Raw genomic sequence first — 14,542 nt, 5'->3', positions numbered from 1 at the left:
CTGGGTGATGTGGAACATCCCTTCTGGTTCTAGGATACTTTGCCCTTTAGGGGTGTGTGAAATAAAATAAAATAAACTGCTTAAAAAATTTCTGTCCCTAAGAGCCCCTTATAAATTCACTTGCAAAGTTTCTGGGGCAGACTGTGATCACCCATGGGTCACAAGGCTCAGCCTGATGCTTCTCTAAAAGCATGCCACTAGAACACGAACCTGGATGAAACCCCATCTGCAACTACTGCTCAGGGTCTGAGATTGCCTCACCATGTTGGATCTTCCCGTTCCCTCTGGAAGGTCGTCATTATGGGCAATGAGAAAAGCTTCTCAAACCAGGAGCTGATAAAGCGGGAAAAGGGTGTGAAAAGAAGGGAGGGCTTTGAAAATGCCCCCTGTCTGGGTGGGTGCCAATGCCACTTGCCAGGAAACGTGTGTACCCCGAGAAAGCAAGGACCCCATTTTTGGTATGCATTGAGTGTATTTGAGAAAGGAGGATTTCTATCTTATTTACAGATTGAAAAGTAAAAAGACTTTATTTTGTGTGAAATTTACAATGATGTTTTAAAAAACACAGGACAAAGGAGGGTGAAAAAGCAGATATGTATTTTATAACATTGTATTTTTAATAATTTATACATTCTCAATAATTGGTTTTCTTTAAGGAGGTTACAACATGGGTCTATTATTATTATTATTATTATTTAGGTAGACTTGTAATTTGTAGACTCATTGATTCCTTTTTCATAACTTAAGTATCAGATTAATTATTTTTAACTGGAGTCCCATGGAGTCTTGAAGACTGGAGTCAGTCATATTAAAACGATTGTAGCTAGTTCTAATATTGCAGTTGCCAGTCAACTCTTGCATACACAAATGCATGGGACTTATTTTAAAAGTCTTTCTTCGAGTCAATTTCAGTTTTTAGTTTCCATTATTATCACCTTGAGAACTGTTCTGTACTTAATTTGTGTAATTTGAGTGTCTTCTACAATCCTTTATCAAATTCTCTTATTCTTTCCTGATTGTAGGTTATAAGTTACTATTCCGTGTGTTTGACTTTTTGGATGTTAATTTAATGTGCCAGACTAAATTCTTCTTCAGACCTTGAGCCAGAATCTTGGGAGAAGCAAGGTTATGGATCTTCCAGCAGAAGGTAATTTAGCTTTGCTTAGACAGAACCTCCCCCAGTGACTGCTGGGAATATCCCCGGGTTGGAAATGCCACCTCATTGCTTGCTGGGAATTTAATCAGTTAAAAGCATGTCCTTTTCAAGCTCCGGTAGGGTGATTAATCTACCCTGTGCTGATGGCCAGCCTGCTAGGATGATCCAAACCAGAGCCAGACAGAACCTCTATATTTCCACTAGGTGCTGCAGTGGAGTCCTTTGTCTCATATGTAGGGATCGTTTTTGTTAAGCATTCTTCTTGGCTTGCCACCGTCATTACTATTTTGTACGTCCTCTCTGGCATATTTTCTCAACTTCCTTTTTGAGTTATCCTGATGTTGGTGTTTGAATTCCTTCTCCAGTTACTTGTTTAATCAACAGGACTTTTTTCCTACTGTTTGTTCATTTGGCTCATCTATGGTCTATTTTTGTGTTCTTGATTCAATAGTGTGTCCATCTTTAGTTTACTCACAGAAACATTTTAGGAAATGAAATTGGCAATTTTCCCGTTTTAGAAATCAGGCTGATCTGTTGCTTTGTCAACAGATTTTGAAAGATGCCTGAGAAAAATGTAAGGTTAAAATTGTCTCTGCAAACTTGAGCTGTGCATATGCTTGTTCTTAGCCAGAGAGCAGATAATTAAAGATGATTCGGAAAAGCAGAATAAACCCAAAGCAGAAAATTACAACCTTTCTGTCAAACTTCATAGTTATGGAAAGTATACTTAGAAGTTTAGGAGAAGCAATATACATTAAACAATTAGTATTAAATGTCACGGCAAGGAGTTCAGGGTCTTTCTTTAAAAACCATGGGAGCGACTGGACATTGCTTATTTAGTAATCAGAATTAAGCGGGGAGGAAGTGATTGAAATGGAAATACAAAGTTGCCTTTGAATCACTTAACAGAATAAGCCTGGTGGTAGGATCATTTTCCCCTTGGAAAACTGTAGTGTTTGAAGGATTGAATTCACATGAGTTTTGAGGAGGAAAAAAAACTCTGAGAGCCCCAGTATCGAAATCTTGTTTGAACGTTTAGATACATTTGGGTGATGAGAATAGTGGAAAACGTGGAGCCCACTTGGTAACCAGTCTCCGAAAAATAAGAGATTGGTCATTTATTTCCTTATTGTTTGTTGAAAGGTATCATCAAACAACTTGGGAAGAAGGGGTGGAGAGGAGGGTAGTTTTGATCTGAACATAAGGCTGTTCATATTTTTGACTTCTGCTCTCATTCCTTATTAAACCACCAAATCTCTTACAGACAAATGTCTGTAAGTCTAAATGTTTTTGGCACATAAATTATCATTTCAGTTTGGAATAAGATTGTTTGAGAGGCAGTGAGAAAGATCTGGTTAAGTTAACACTTGGAGTATTTGGATAAGCCAAATATCAAGTTAATCAGTTAAAAATAAAGCTGTGATTTTTGGTGGAACTGGACTTAGATGCAAGCTGTGACTCTGCACGGCGGACAGAGCTACCCAGGGGGTGTGGGGACCAGTAAGAAAGGTGTAGGGCACTGGCATGCACATGCGTGTGCTTTGCCTAACTCATATCAGCAAACTTGGAAAGTTCAGCAAGTCCAAGAAATTCAGTATTATTAGGGCTCGCTCCTTTCCTCTGCTCACTGTTTCACATCAGCCCCTTGATGGCAGGAAGTCTTTTCCAAGAAAAGATTAGAAATCCTTACGTTCTCTCTGTGTATCTCTTTCTGTCTCTCACTGCCTGTCTCTGTCTCTCTCTTTTATTCCTTCAAGGAATACTTATATGAGTTACATGAGCGTATCTTCTTACAAATAATTTATGGTCTTATAAAATAGGACGTCTCATTCTTAGCCCGCTGGGTTAGTTGGAGAAGTTGGTCTTTGCTGAAAGGACTCAAGATGAACAGAGTACAGCAGCCTAGTTAAAGTTTAGACACAGGATCCTTGGAATTCAGAGAAAGGTTCAGCAAGGTTGTGAGTCACAGATGTGAGACCCATATACTGAGAAAGAATTAAAGGGCTAAGAGTTCAAGTACTTCCCTGGTCTCTTTTGCTTTAGTTCCTTGGCTTAATCTCCTTTCCCTGGGCCAGACCGAAAAACTTTAAACTTACTCCACCCTCATTAAAAATGCACATGCCTGATTTCTGTTAGATTACTCTGAGCTGTTTTCTTGCTGTGGTACAAGTATGGTATCTGTCTGAATGACTCATTAAACTGTCTGCTAAACTTTGTTTCTCCCAAGTTACTTGATGAGCATAAAGCTGAACGTCTGTCTTGGGTCCAGCATCCTGTCTGGTTTGTCAGTCACCAAGCTGGAAAGAGGTGACACATTTTGCTTAAGATGGCACAGGTGACGAGCAGAGGCCCCGGAGTGCTCACCTCTCCGTTCAAATGGCTCTTCACTGGATCACGCCACCCTTCCAAGAGTAAAGGTCTTGGAGAACCAGCTCAAGTCATCGTTTTGCATTATTATCATTTCTTTTTTATTTTGAAGATGTAGGGTCAAAGTCGGGATGGGGTACTTAAATGGTCTGTATCTCGGTGAAGTTTAGGCCTGGCTCCCTCATGAATATATGAGGGCGACACAAAAAAGCCTGGAATTATTTTTTGGAGGGTGGGCCCCCTGTAGTACAGGCTTCCCCCACTAGGTAAGTTTTCTAGGAACCCATTGGCATCAGTGAGCCAGCTAGCCTTGTTGTCAGGGGCTGTGTTGAGGAAGAAACGAGTTGCAGCAAACTGGTGACTGTTTCTTCCATCATGACAGTGCACTTGTCTACACTGTGCTGAGTGTTCAGCAGGTTTTTACTAAATATGGCATGACCCCCATGCCCTACCTTTCCTCTTCTCCTGATCACACCCCAAGCGACTTTCTTTTTGTTTCCCCAATGAAAAAAGTCCTCAAAGGGAAAGAGGTGAAACAAAAAGACCAACAAAAAAAAAGAGCAGAAGACATTAAAATTGATCAGTTCAAAACTGTTTTGAACAGTGGAAAAAGCATCTTGATAGGAGTATTGCATCAAACAGTGCTTACTTTGAAGGTAACTGAAGTTTAAACATGTAATAATAAATACACAATTTTTTAAATAAACAAATTCCTGGGTCCTTGGGGTCCCCCTTGTACATGCTCTATGGTGCCTTAACGATATCATCTGACGTCTAGAGGAATTCATGGCATTTTGTCATCCGTGCCTCAGAGATGCCCCTCGGGTGCCATTATCAACTGTGAGGATAGAAGGGTCCAAGGAAGGAAAAAGGCCAATTAGATAAACCTGGGTTTCCTAAATCTGTTCCACTGTCACTTTCTTATCCACTTGCCCTCTGACAGAAGGTCAGAGAACTGAGCAGTCACTGGCAAAATTGTTCATGTCAACAGATTCCTGTGTCTTTGCTTTCTAAATTCAAGACCCAAGGAGTGCCTAAGCTAAAGTAGCTGTCATCATGCTCTCGCTGTCATTTCTAGTTTGCCTTAGGAACAATCTCCATTTCCTCTTCTTCTTCTTCCTCTTCTCCTTCTCCTTCTCCTTCTCCTTCTCCTCCTCCTCCTCCTCCTCCTCCTCCTCCTCCTTCTCCTCCTTCTCCTTCTCCTTCTCCTTCTTCTAGAAAGCAGGATTTATTGAGGGGATAGAAAAACTCTCACAGTGGGAGGGGACCCGAGGGGGTGGGCCACAGTCTCCCATTCTTAAACTGATTTTTACTAAACAAGAAACAGGGAATGGGATGGGGAATGCGGGAGAGGTAGGGACCAAGGAGAAGGCCGTTTGGAGATGAAATCGATATTCCTCCTCTCCTGCAGTTCATGGCTGAAATGGGACTCAGCATCCAGCCACATGTATACAGGCAGAAGACGGACGGGCAACTGTCTGTAGACAGCAGACCCTCTGCACGACTCATAGGGCTGAAAGACACATGCCTTGCTTGATAAAAATGACAAGGGTCTGGTGCATATTTCTGTCTCTATCTTCTCTGTCATCTGACACTTTATAAAACCTATGTGTTTTTAAGGTTCTCTAAATACCTACAAATAAAGTAAGGTCCATAAAAGAATTTTGAATGGTAGAACAGTGAAAGAATCTTGGATGGTGGGCCTGGAAGTTTCTTGAAAAGAATTGAGTCCAACGTTCTCGTTTTGCAGATGAGAAAAACGAAGCCCCAAATGGAAGTTCATGACTTGTTAAAAGTCTTGCAGAAAGTGAGTGGGGTGGTGGTGTAACTCTCTGAGTGTCGTTCTCAGCAGAGGTCCAGATAAAAGTAGGAACAGAGTTTGTTCTTTAAAACCTTGTCTTTGTGTAGCTACCATCCTGGGTATGAATCCAACGCTGAGGCCCAGAGCCTTGCTGCTCAGTGGTTGGTGCTAAGGGTGGTCACGGCTGGGTTACTGGTGGTAGGAAAGAGTGTTAATGAACCACTGAAGAGCACATGGGGTGAGAGGTAGTTTCTTTAGGATGTAACATTGAAGGAGGCCTGCCTGATGCTGTGTCCCAGAGCACGGGGCAAGTGGAACTCCCCCTCATGTCTTTTTACCCTTGTATATGTCTGGTACCATGATGGGTTTTACATGTGGACACCTACTCTGCATGTCCAAGCAATATACACACCCTTCAAAGCAGCCTCTGCCTGACCACTGCTTGGGCCTAGAGGTACACCCACTGTAGCATGGTCCACCCTTGGGAGCAGTGCCCTGAGAAGAGGCTTTGCCAGGATGCAAGCTCTAGGCTCTTTGGGAAGGCACTTCTGGTCTTGGCTGCCTGAGCCATCTCTGCATGAGCCCTCTATACACTCACTGTCAGCAGTTGTCAGTGGCTATTTGATTGGGACATGGGATTCTTGAACCAAATAAATGCCTAATGCAGCTGTCTTACTCCATTTCGATGCTATAACAGAATACAACAGACTGGATAGTTTATAAAGAACAGATATTCATTCTGGAATTGAGAAGTCCAAGGTTGAGAGGACTGCATCCGGCAAGGACCTTCTTCTGCATCATACCATGGCAAGAGGCATGGTGTGTACACGAGAGAGAGAGAGAGAAAGAGAGAGAGAGAGAGAGAGAGGAGAATGAGAGGGAGAAGGAGAAGGAGAAGAAGAGAGAGAGAGAGAGAGAGAAAAGACAGAAGAGGGAAGAGAGACAGAGAGAGAGAGAGCAAACAACTAACAACCGTTTACTCCTTATTTCTCCAGATCCTGTCACCCTGTCACCTAGGGAGGTCTATCTCAAGAGTCTTATAAGATAACAAATTTGAATCTGCATCTTCTCTTAGTAATACTTGGAACACTCCCCTTAGATTCAGGCAAGAGGGCTCTGAGAAAAAGAGAGAGAGAGAGAGAGAGGAGAGAGAGAGAGAATGTGTATGAGCGTAGAAGGGAGGATGGAAAGTGGCCATCTACAGGCCATGCAGACCAAGAAGAGAGACCTGGTACATAGTCTCCCCTAAGGACTCTTAGAAGGAACCAACTCTGCTGACACCTGGATTCTTGGCAGAGCCTTCATGACCTAATCACCTCTTATAGGTCGCACCTCTCAACACTGTTGCATCGGGGGTTAAGTTTCCCACACATGAATTTTGAGGGACGCATTCAAACCATAGCAGCAGCTATAGATTTTGGGGGAGATGAACAAGATGCTCCAAGCATAATCATTCTGCGTTTTTGGAGCTCACCTCTGGCCTTGGCAGCATGCCAGAGTGAGGACTCATTTGACACTGGCTAGAGGGGGGCTCTCAGCTGAGACCGCCAGGTGTCCTTGGCGTTCTTTCTCTTACCATTCCAAGGGTCAGGAATAAGTGGCCCTCCATGTGTCTCCCTTCTTGCTGCCCATAACAAGGCGGTGCAACAGTCAATGGCTTAAATAGCAATTTATCAGGACTAGAAGCCCAAGAATCAAGGTGGGACCAGGACTGTCTCCTTGGCTTGAGGATGGTCACTTTCTCCCCCTGTGCCTGTTCACAGCATCTTCCTTCTGTGCGTGTCTCGGAGTTCAAATGTCCTCCTTTTATAAGGACACAAGTCGTGTTGGAGTAGAACTTCACTACGTGCATTTGTGATGATACTATTTCCAAATACAGTCATATCCTGAGGTATGGGGCGCTAGGACTTCAACATATACATTTTGAGGTTACACCGATAGCACAGTCCATGAAAATAAACTCTCCAACAGAGATAAGCCAAAGAGAGCAAGACTTCTAAGAGATGAAATGTAGAAAGAGCATCTCCTCTCTTACGAGACGAGATCTTATAAGTTGACTCCAAGTTTTTAACCTCTTCGTTTTCTCTCTCAAGCAAAGCTCATGCCCCCAGCCTTAAGGTGGAGAGCAGCTACAACCCTTGATCCCTGCTGAAGGGGGGATCAATATGGAACCACTCACCATGTCATGGTTTGAGTGAAGACACTCTCACCCCACTCACCCCACATATTTCTTAGAGAGAAGACAAGAATGTGAGCGCCGTTCATTAAGCAGGTGTTGATTAGCTGCCTACTCTGTGTGCCAGTAATTCTCCAGGCAAAGATCCTCGCCTTCATAGAGCTTTCTTTCTAGTGGGAAAGGGCAGAAATAAACTATAAACATCATAAATATGTAAACTGTAAGTTAGATTAGTCTGCGATTAGTGAATGCGATGGAGGGGGGTAAGAGAAGAGAATGTGAAACTTGCAGTTTCAGATGGAGTGGTCAGGCCAGCCTCACGGAGAGTGTCGGGGTGAGCAAGGGTTTGCAGGTGGGAGGGAGTTGGCTCCGTGTGTGCATGGGGGCAGAGGTGCAAGGCTGAGAGGTCTGCGCCAGCCATGGCAGGTTCAAGCAGCTGTCAGCAGGCCTCTGTGGAAGGACTTGTAGGAGAGGAGGTCAGAGATGCGATGGGACATGGGCCATGTACCTCCTTGAGGTCCTGGCTTACGTGGGTGTGACATTTTATCTGACATGCTTATGAGGGTTCACCCTGGCTACGCTCTTGAGAACAGACTGTAGAGGGGTGAGGATAAAAACAAAGAACAGTTCAGAGGCTGTTGTGGCATTTCAGAGGAGACGTGCCCACGGCTGGCACCAGAGAGGCAGCAGTAGAGATGGTTCTTTGCTTGGACCAGTTATGTTTAGAACAGTTTCTCACTCCCGAGTCATGGAACCAAAATTGCCTGGCAGTATCTTCCTGCATAAATGTCTCATTCTGGCCCTAGATCAAGTCTTGGCTTGTACTTTCTAGATTAGTGACTGTAATTGACTTAAATTCCATTTTCCCTTCTAATTATTGCTGAAAAGCAATCTGTCCCTCCCCAAATTGAATTTTTATCACTGATATTTTTAACATCAGTGGTGGCATTCTTTTTGTGGCATTGCAGGAGTATTGAAAGGAGCCCCTTTTTCATTCCCACCCCGAAGCTAAGGCACTTGTGAGCTCCTGTACTAATCCAAGAGCCTCATAATCGTTTTTAAAAATCAAAGGCATTCTCATGTGAAGTTTTCTCTTAGCCACCATTCATAATGCTTAGCTCCTAAGCTACAGACAAGAGCGTTTACATTCTGCCCACATCTATTGTTGTAGCAGCTCTTAGTCTTCCAACTGGGCAGGCTGGAAACGCAACCATCTGTTCGTCTGAAGCAAATCAAGAGCCACCGTGTGTTCTGTCAACTAGCTACTGCCACATGGAGTAGCAACTTTTTTTCTTGGACTGTGAGGCACCAGTATGTAGGACCTTAATAACACATGGAATTAATCATATGGTTAGAAATGGAAAAGCCTGCCTGCATTCGTCGGGAAGGGCTGCGATAACAAAGTGCTACAGACGAGGTGGGTTAAACAGCAGAAAGTTATTTTCTTACAGTCCTGAAGGTTGGAAGTTGGAGATCAAGGTGTCGGCAGGATTGGTTTCTTCTGAGGCCTCTCTCCTTGGCTCGCCGTTGGCCGTCTTCTCCTGTGTCCTTACCTGGTCTTCTCTCTGTGCGTCTGTGTTCTTGTCTCTTCTTATAATGACACCAGTGATATTGGATAATGACTTCATTTTAACATACTTCTTTAAAGGCCATTACACTCCCCTTGTTACCAGCTGATGAACCCTGGGAAAGTTACTTAAATCTCTCTTGGTCTCTTTGACTAAGTTTTATTGTCTGAAAATGTAAATAATTATAGTTCCTACTTCACAGAGTTGTAATAAGAATTTAAAATGCTCATCTATGTAAATAATCTGGAAAAGTGCCTGGTATATAGTGAGTGATCAATGAATGCTGGACTCGATTATTCCCAGGGCAGCTGCTTTCCTCATTTGAGTAAGTCAGGTCTGGCATGTGTCTTAAAACATGTCTGCTAATTTGCGTGGACAACTTATATGTTTCCAGGGTACAACATAATTTGATCAAAGAGGATAGTTCCTTTTTTTTGAGTTGGAGTCTCACATTTTTGCCCAGGCTGGAGTGCAGTGGCACGCTCACGGCCACCCTAGCGTCGAACTGTTGGGCTCCAGAGATCTTTCCGCCTCAGCCTTCCAAGTAGCCGGAACCACAGGTGCGCGCTACCATACCTGGCTAATTTTTTAATTTATTGTAGAGACGAGGTCTCAGCAAGTTGCCCAGACTGGTCTGGAACCCGCGGGCTCAGGCAAGAGGATAGTTCTTATTTGTCACAAACAATACACATGTTTAAAAGAAACGTGGGATTCGTTTTAATCGTTAAAGTACATGAGCTCTTGTTTATCAACATTTAACTGGTCTCATTTGCTGGCCTTCAAGTTGTACTCCTGCTCTTGAATTATGGTCTAGGACCACCATGTGAAAGCAGTAGCATCGTGTATGGTGGGAACTGATGTGGCATTATTTGTACCCTGGGCTAGACACCCTATTCCAATTAGAGCAGACCACCATTATCTGTATTATATTTTACATTTCTTGGTAAACTTTTATTTGAGACAGTTCCACCACTAAGAAAGACTTGAAACCCACCAGCATAGTGTATATGTTCCTCAAATGCTTCTGTCTCCCCCCTCACCATTGCTTTTATTCTGTGTATGCCCCAGGGATGCAACTAATGTTAATATTAGCCTGAGCAAAACATAATTAGAAAGGTAAATCTACTGCAAAATGTAATATAGCATAAATTAAATATAAATCAACTCAAATATAAAACAATGCATTCAATTACCTGCATCGCTGCCTCCTTCCTCTGACGTGGATATTTGAGAGGAAACGAATTTTCTTTCTGGAATAGGGCCAGGTCTGAGCCAAGACCAGTGAACCCTGTCAACCCCTGAAAAGATGGCAGTTGACCTATTTTGTATTCTCTACGTTGGGCATTAACTAAAGTTACTGCTGTTTGGTCAGCTAGTTTTCAGTACTAGTAAGAGGGTATACTACCTACCTATCTTAATTGTTAATGCATGAACTTAGTCTTTGCATGTGATTGGGAACAACTATTTGTAATATACTATTAAATGCTCACAGAGATTCAATTATATGGTGAACTCTTTATTAAAAATTTATTAGTTGGATGAACTTCCATGAACCCAGCAAGGGAGAGTGCATTTCTGCCCAAGGAAGGGTTTTGGTTTGGACAAAGCTGGTGCTGCTACCAGAATCAGACAGGATCAGTACAGGCCTGTGCTCGGCACCTTCAGTCCCTTTTCTCTCCTTGGTATCCTGAGTGCTTTGATACACCTCTATCGCCATGTCTGTGTGACTCTCAGACTTTCTGTCCCTCAAAAGATCCAATCCCCAGTCAACCAGAGTCTAGAATTGTTTCAGGCAGGATTCCAAATATTGGTTTCCGCTGTTCCCACTGAGCACATCAATTGTTCCTGCATGGCACCTCCATAATTCAGAAGAATCTGGTGCCACATGCCCTGTCTTGGTCAGCCCTCACCTCCTCCATCTGAGTTGACCTCACCTCAGCTGGAAGCCTCTTCTGTTGAAAGTAGGTCTAGCCGGGCTCCATGGCTCAGCCTGTAATCCCACGCCTTGGGAGGCTGAGGTGAGTAGATTGCCCGAGCCTATGGGTTCGAGACCCGCCTGGGCAACTTGGCGAGACCTCATCTCTACAATAAATCAAAAAATTAGCCAGGCGTGGTAGCGCACGCCTGTAGTTCCAGCTACTCAGAAGGCTGAGGCGGAAGGATCGCCGGAGCCCAGCGGGTCGAGGCTGTGGTGGCTGGGAGCGGCCCCTGCACTCCAGTCTGGGGGATAGAGTGAGACTCCAACTCAAAAAGAAAGAAAGTAAGTCTAAAGTGGGAATGACTGCTTAACATGGACCTACACCAGCTCCCAGATATTTGCAATTGAAATAAGTTTGCTTATACTCAGAAATCACAAATTAGTGGAGGTGATAACATCCAAAGTCAGTTCAGCAAATCAGCAAATTGGCAGTTTAACTCAGATGCTTGGCAACCCCTGCACCTCTCCCCAACGCCTCCCCATGTATACCCTAGAAAGCTTGACTTTTCCTTCTTGCAGACCATTTTATCAAGTAACCACTGATCTAGTGCCTATAACCTTCTCTTGCCTTCCTAGCAGCGGTAACTGGTTGAGGCAGGAAGCATGTCTTTTTTTTTTTTTTTTTTGAGTTGGTGTCTCACTCTGTTGCCCAGGCTGGAGTGCAGCGGCACACTCACAACTACCACAGCCTTGACCTGCTGGACTCAGGCGATCCTTCTGCCTCAGTCTTCCAAGTGGCTGGAACCATAGGCACATAACATCCTGCCTGGCTAAGTGTTTTAATTTATTGTAGAGATGAGGTCTCGCCATGTTGCGCCAGCTGGTCTCGAACCCCTGTGCTCAGGTGATCCTCTTGCCTACACCTCCCAAAGTGCTGGGATGACCGGCATGAGCCACCACGCCTGGCAGGAACCATGTCTTTATGCTCTAAGGACCCAACAGACTGGGGACTTAGTAGATATTAAAAGAACGAATGAGTTTATGGACGCACGAAGGAAAGAAAGGCTCTAGAATGGGTGTTATCCCCTGCTTTCCAGCATCGACAATCCACTCCCTGCTCCCTTCTTCCCTTTCTGACCTGTGTTATTCTGTGCAGGCCCTCGGGCCCTCTTGCCTGGCTGACTGCTGAGAGGGCCTGCCTGGTTTTGTCACCTCTAGGCCTTTTTTCTCCAAGTCATCCCTCATCGTGCTGCCCAATTGATTTTCCCCCCCAAAAAGAGAACAAAACATTTCTTTCATACTGCTCTCCTGCTAAAAAAATAGAACAATTTCCCATTGCTTATGGGATAAAGCTCAAAACTCCTTAGCCCATCACTTAATAATGAAAAGAACTTGGTATTCCATTATTTTGGTTGTAAAAAATATTCCAAGCCGGGCTCGGTGGCTCAGCCTGTCATCCCGCGCCTTTGGGAGGCTGAGGTGAGTGGATGGCCTGAGCCCGCGGGTTCGAGACCCGCCTGGGCAGCGAGACCTCAGCTCTATAATAAATAAAAAAATCAGCCGGGTGTGGTAGCACGCGCCTGTAATTCTGGCTACCCGGAAGGCTGAGGCGGAGGGATCGCCGGAGCCCAGCACGCGAGGCTGCGGTGGCCGGGAGTGGCCACTGCATTCCAGTCTGGGCGACAGAGTGAGAGTCCAACTCAAAAAAAAAAAAAAATTCCAAACATATTGAAAAATGTAACAGTTACTCCTTTATCTACCACTGAGATTGAACAAATACTAACATTTCCCCCTTCACCACTCTGGGTCTCTTTCCCTAAATAAATAAATTAACATTGATGACACAGGGAAGCCCCCACCCTGTCTTTATCAGACTCCTTCCCTCTTCCTTCCTGCTAGAACTAATCATTTCCACATCTAACTGCCTTTTGAAATTCGCCTGCGTGAACCATTTAGTCCAGTTAGATTCATCTTCCCCCTGGAATTTCATTTCCCCCCCTTTTTTCCTGTGAGGCCCAGTTCACTTCTCACCTCTTCCAGGACGCTTTCTCACCAGTCCTCTAGTTTCTAAATTGCCCCACAAATTTATTGTCTCCATTGCACAAGGCAGATGATATTCGACCTGGAGAAAGTTTTTAACGTAGCAGTTTTCTCCTAGCATTGGACTGTTATTCCCCTTATAGTAATTTCTTCCCTTGCTTTACATTATAGTTGATTGCCTGCATGTGTTTCTTCTCCACCAGGTAACAACCCTGAGAGTAAGACCCGAATCCTAGTTGCATTGATTTGTTCACTCTACAGCTCTTACCTGAGTGCCTCCTCATAAGCTTCAGGAGTTTTTAAACACGGAGGATGCAGGAGTGAACATAACTGACAGTCGCTGTCCTCGTAGAACTTATATTCCAGTGGGAGAAAGAGAGAAATTGCATGAGTAAATGAATATGTCAAGGTGAAAAGTGCCAAGGAGAAAAGAGAAGCAGGGAACACCTCAGGGGGTGCTATTTCCGACATATTTAAATATGTGCATCTCCTCTATGCCCGACATGAATGCTCAGTGCAGACACAGAGGCGCTCGGTATACATTTGTTGAAATGTGCAGTGCGCCCAAATAGATACTGTTTGATTCCCTGCCAGTAAGACACCGCCTTGCGTAGACCATCTTTCTAGGAATGTGGTTACAGGAATGCACGTTTTAATCCTTTTCTGCTAGGAGCACATCTGAGCTGTTCTTCCTGTTAACAGTAGGTGTGCGCTATGGGAACAACAATAGGATGTAGTAGTGGCCTAAGTAAGGCATAATCAGAGAGGAAAGATCCGCTTCCTGGCAACGTGTTGATTCCACCGTCAGATGGAACCAATGTGGCATCATCTTTCCTTCCACCCTTCTTCAGCCACTGTGCCGATGCATAGTGTTACTCTTTGCAGAGTTCCTTAAATATGGTGGGATCAAGCTGTGGTTACCAAGAAAATCAATATCCTCTTTTTAATTCTTCTAGCCTCCAGGAAAGAATAAAGTCCCTCAACGTGTCACTCAAAGAAATCACTACTAAGGTAAGTACCTCTCTACTCCCATTTTCCGAAGAAGTCTGTGAAATTTTCTTTTGACTTAATTTCACATCTAGATTACAGGATACCTGGACTCTGGAAGAAACACAGACTCTGCCAACATATTTTCACATCTAGATTACAGGATACCTGGACTCTGGAAGAAACACAGACTCTGCCAACCCATTTTGCAGGCCCAGAGGAGAGGGCTGCTGTCATAGTGGAGGTCTTGACTGTGGTCACCCAGAAATGGACTGGTTTTGCCTTTGCTTCAGAAAAAAACTGTCATTTAGGGAATGGCAAAGAACCGTTGCTATGCATATCGAATGCCTTTGCTTAAAAAGACTTTCAGGATGGAAGTAATTTGAGAAATTAATTACTTTTCCTCCCAGGAGGGCAATGTGCAGGTTCCTTGCAAATGGAAATGCTGCAGTAGGTGATTGTTTTTTGTTTTGTGAAGTTTTTCAGTTGCCTTGAGAATCATTTTGCCTACTTTATCCTGGGTTTATGC

The 14,542-nt window shown here is 44.0% G+C and overlaps 1 protein-coding gene across 1 annotated transcript in view; it reads left to right on the top strand.

The window, feature by feature from the left end:
- Positions 1-300: 300 nt before the first annotated feature.
- The window catches only part of LOC103268572 (disrupted in schizophrenia 1 protein-like), a 250,557-nt gene continuing 236,315 nt past the window's right edge, over positions 301-14,542 (top strand). Inside the window, exons 1-4 of the mRNA XM_021716617.1 lie at positions 301-394; positions 1,096-1,147; positions 5,432-5,569; positions 13,983-14,037. Coding sequence (XP_021572292.1) covers positions 301-394; positions 1,096-1,147; positions 5,432-5,569; positions 13,983-14,037 — 339 coding nt within the window. The remainder of the gene's footprint in view (positions 395-1,095; positions 1,148-5,431; positions 5,570-13,982; positions 14,038-14,542) is intronic.

Source organism: Carlito syrichta, unplaced genomic scaffold, assembly GCF_000164805.1.
Source record: "Carlito syrichta isolate Samal-C Ts95f unplaced genomic scaffold, Tarsius_syrichta-2.0.1 Scaffold308849, whole genome shotgun sequence".
Classification (NCBI taxonomy): Eukaryota; Metazoa; Chordata; class Mammalia; order Primates; family Tarsiidae; genus Carlito; species Carlito syrichta.
This window is presented reverse-complemented; position numbering and strand designations above follow the sequence as displayed.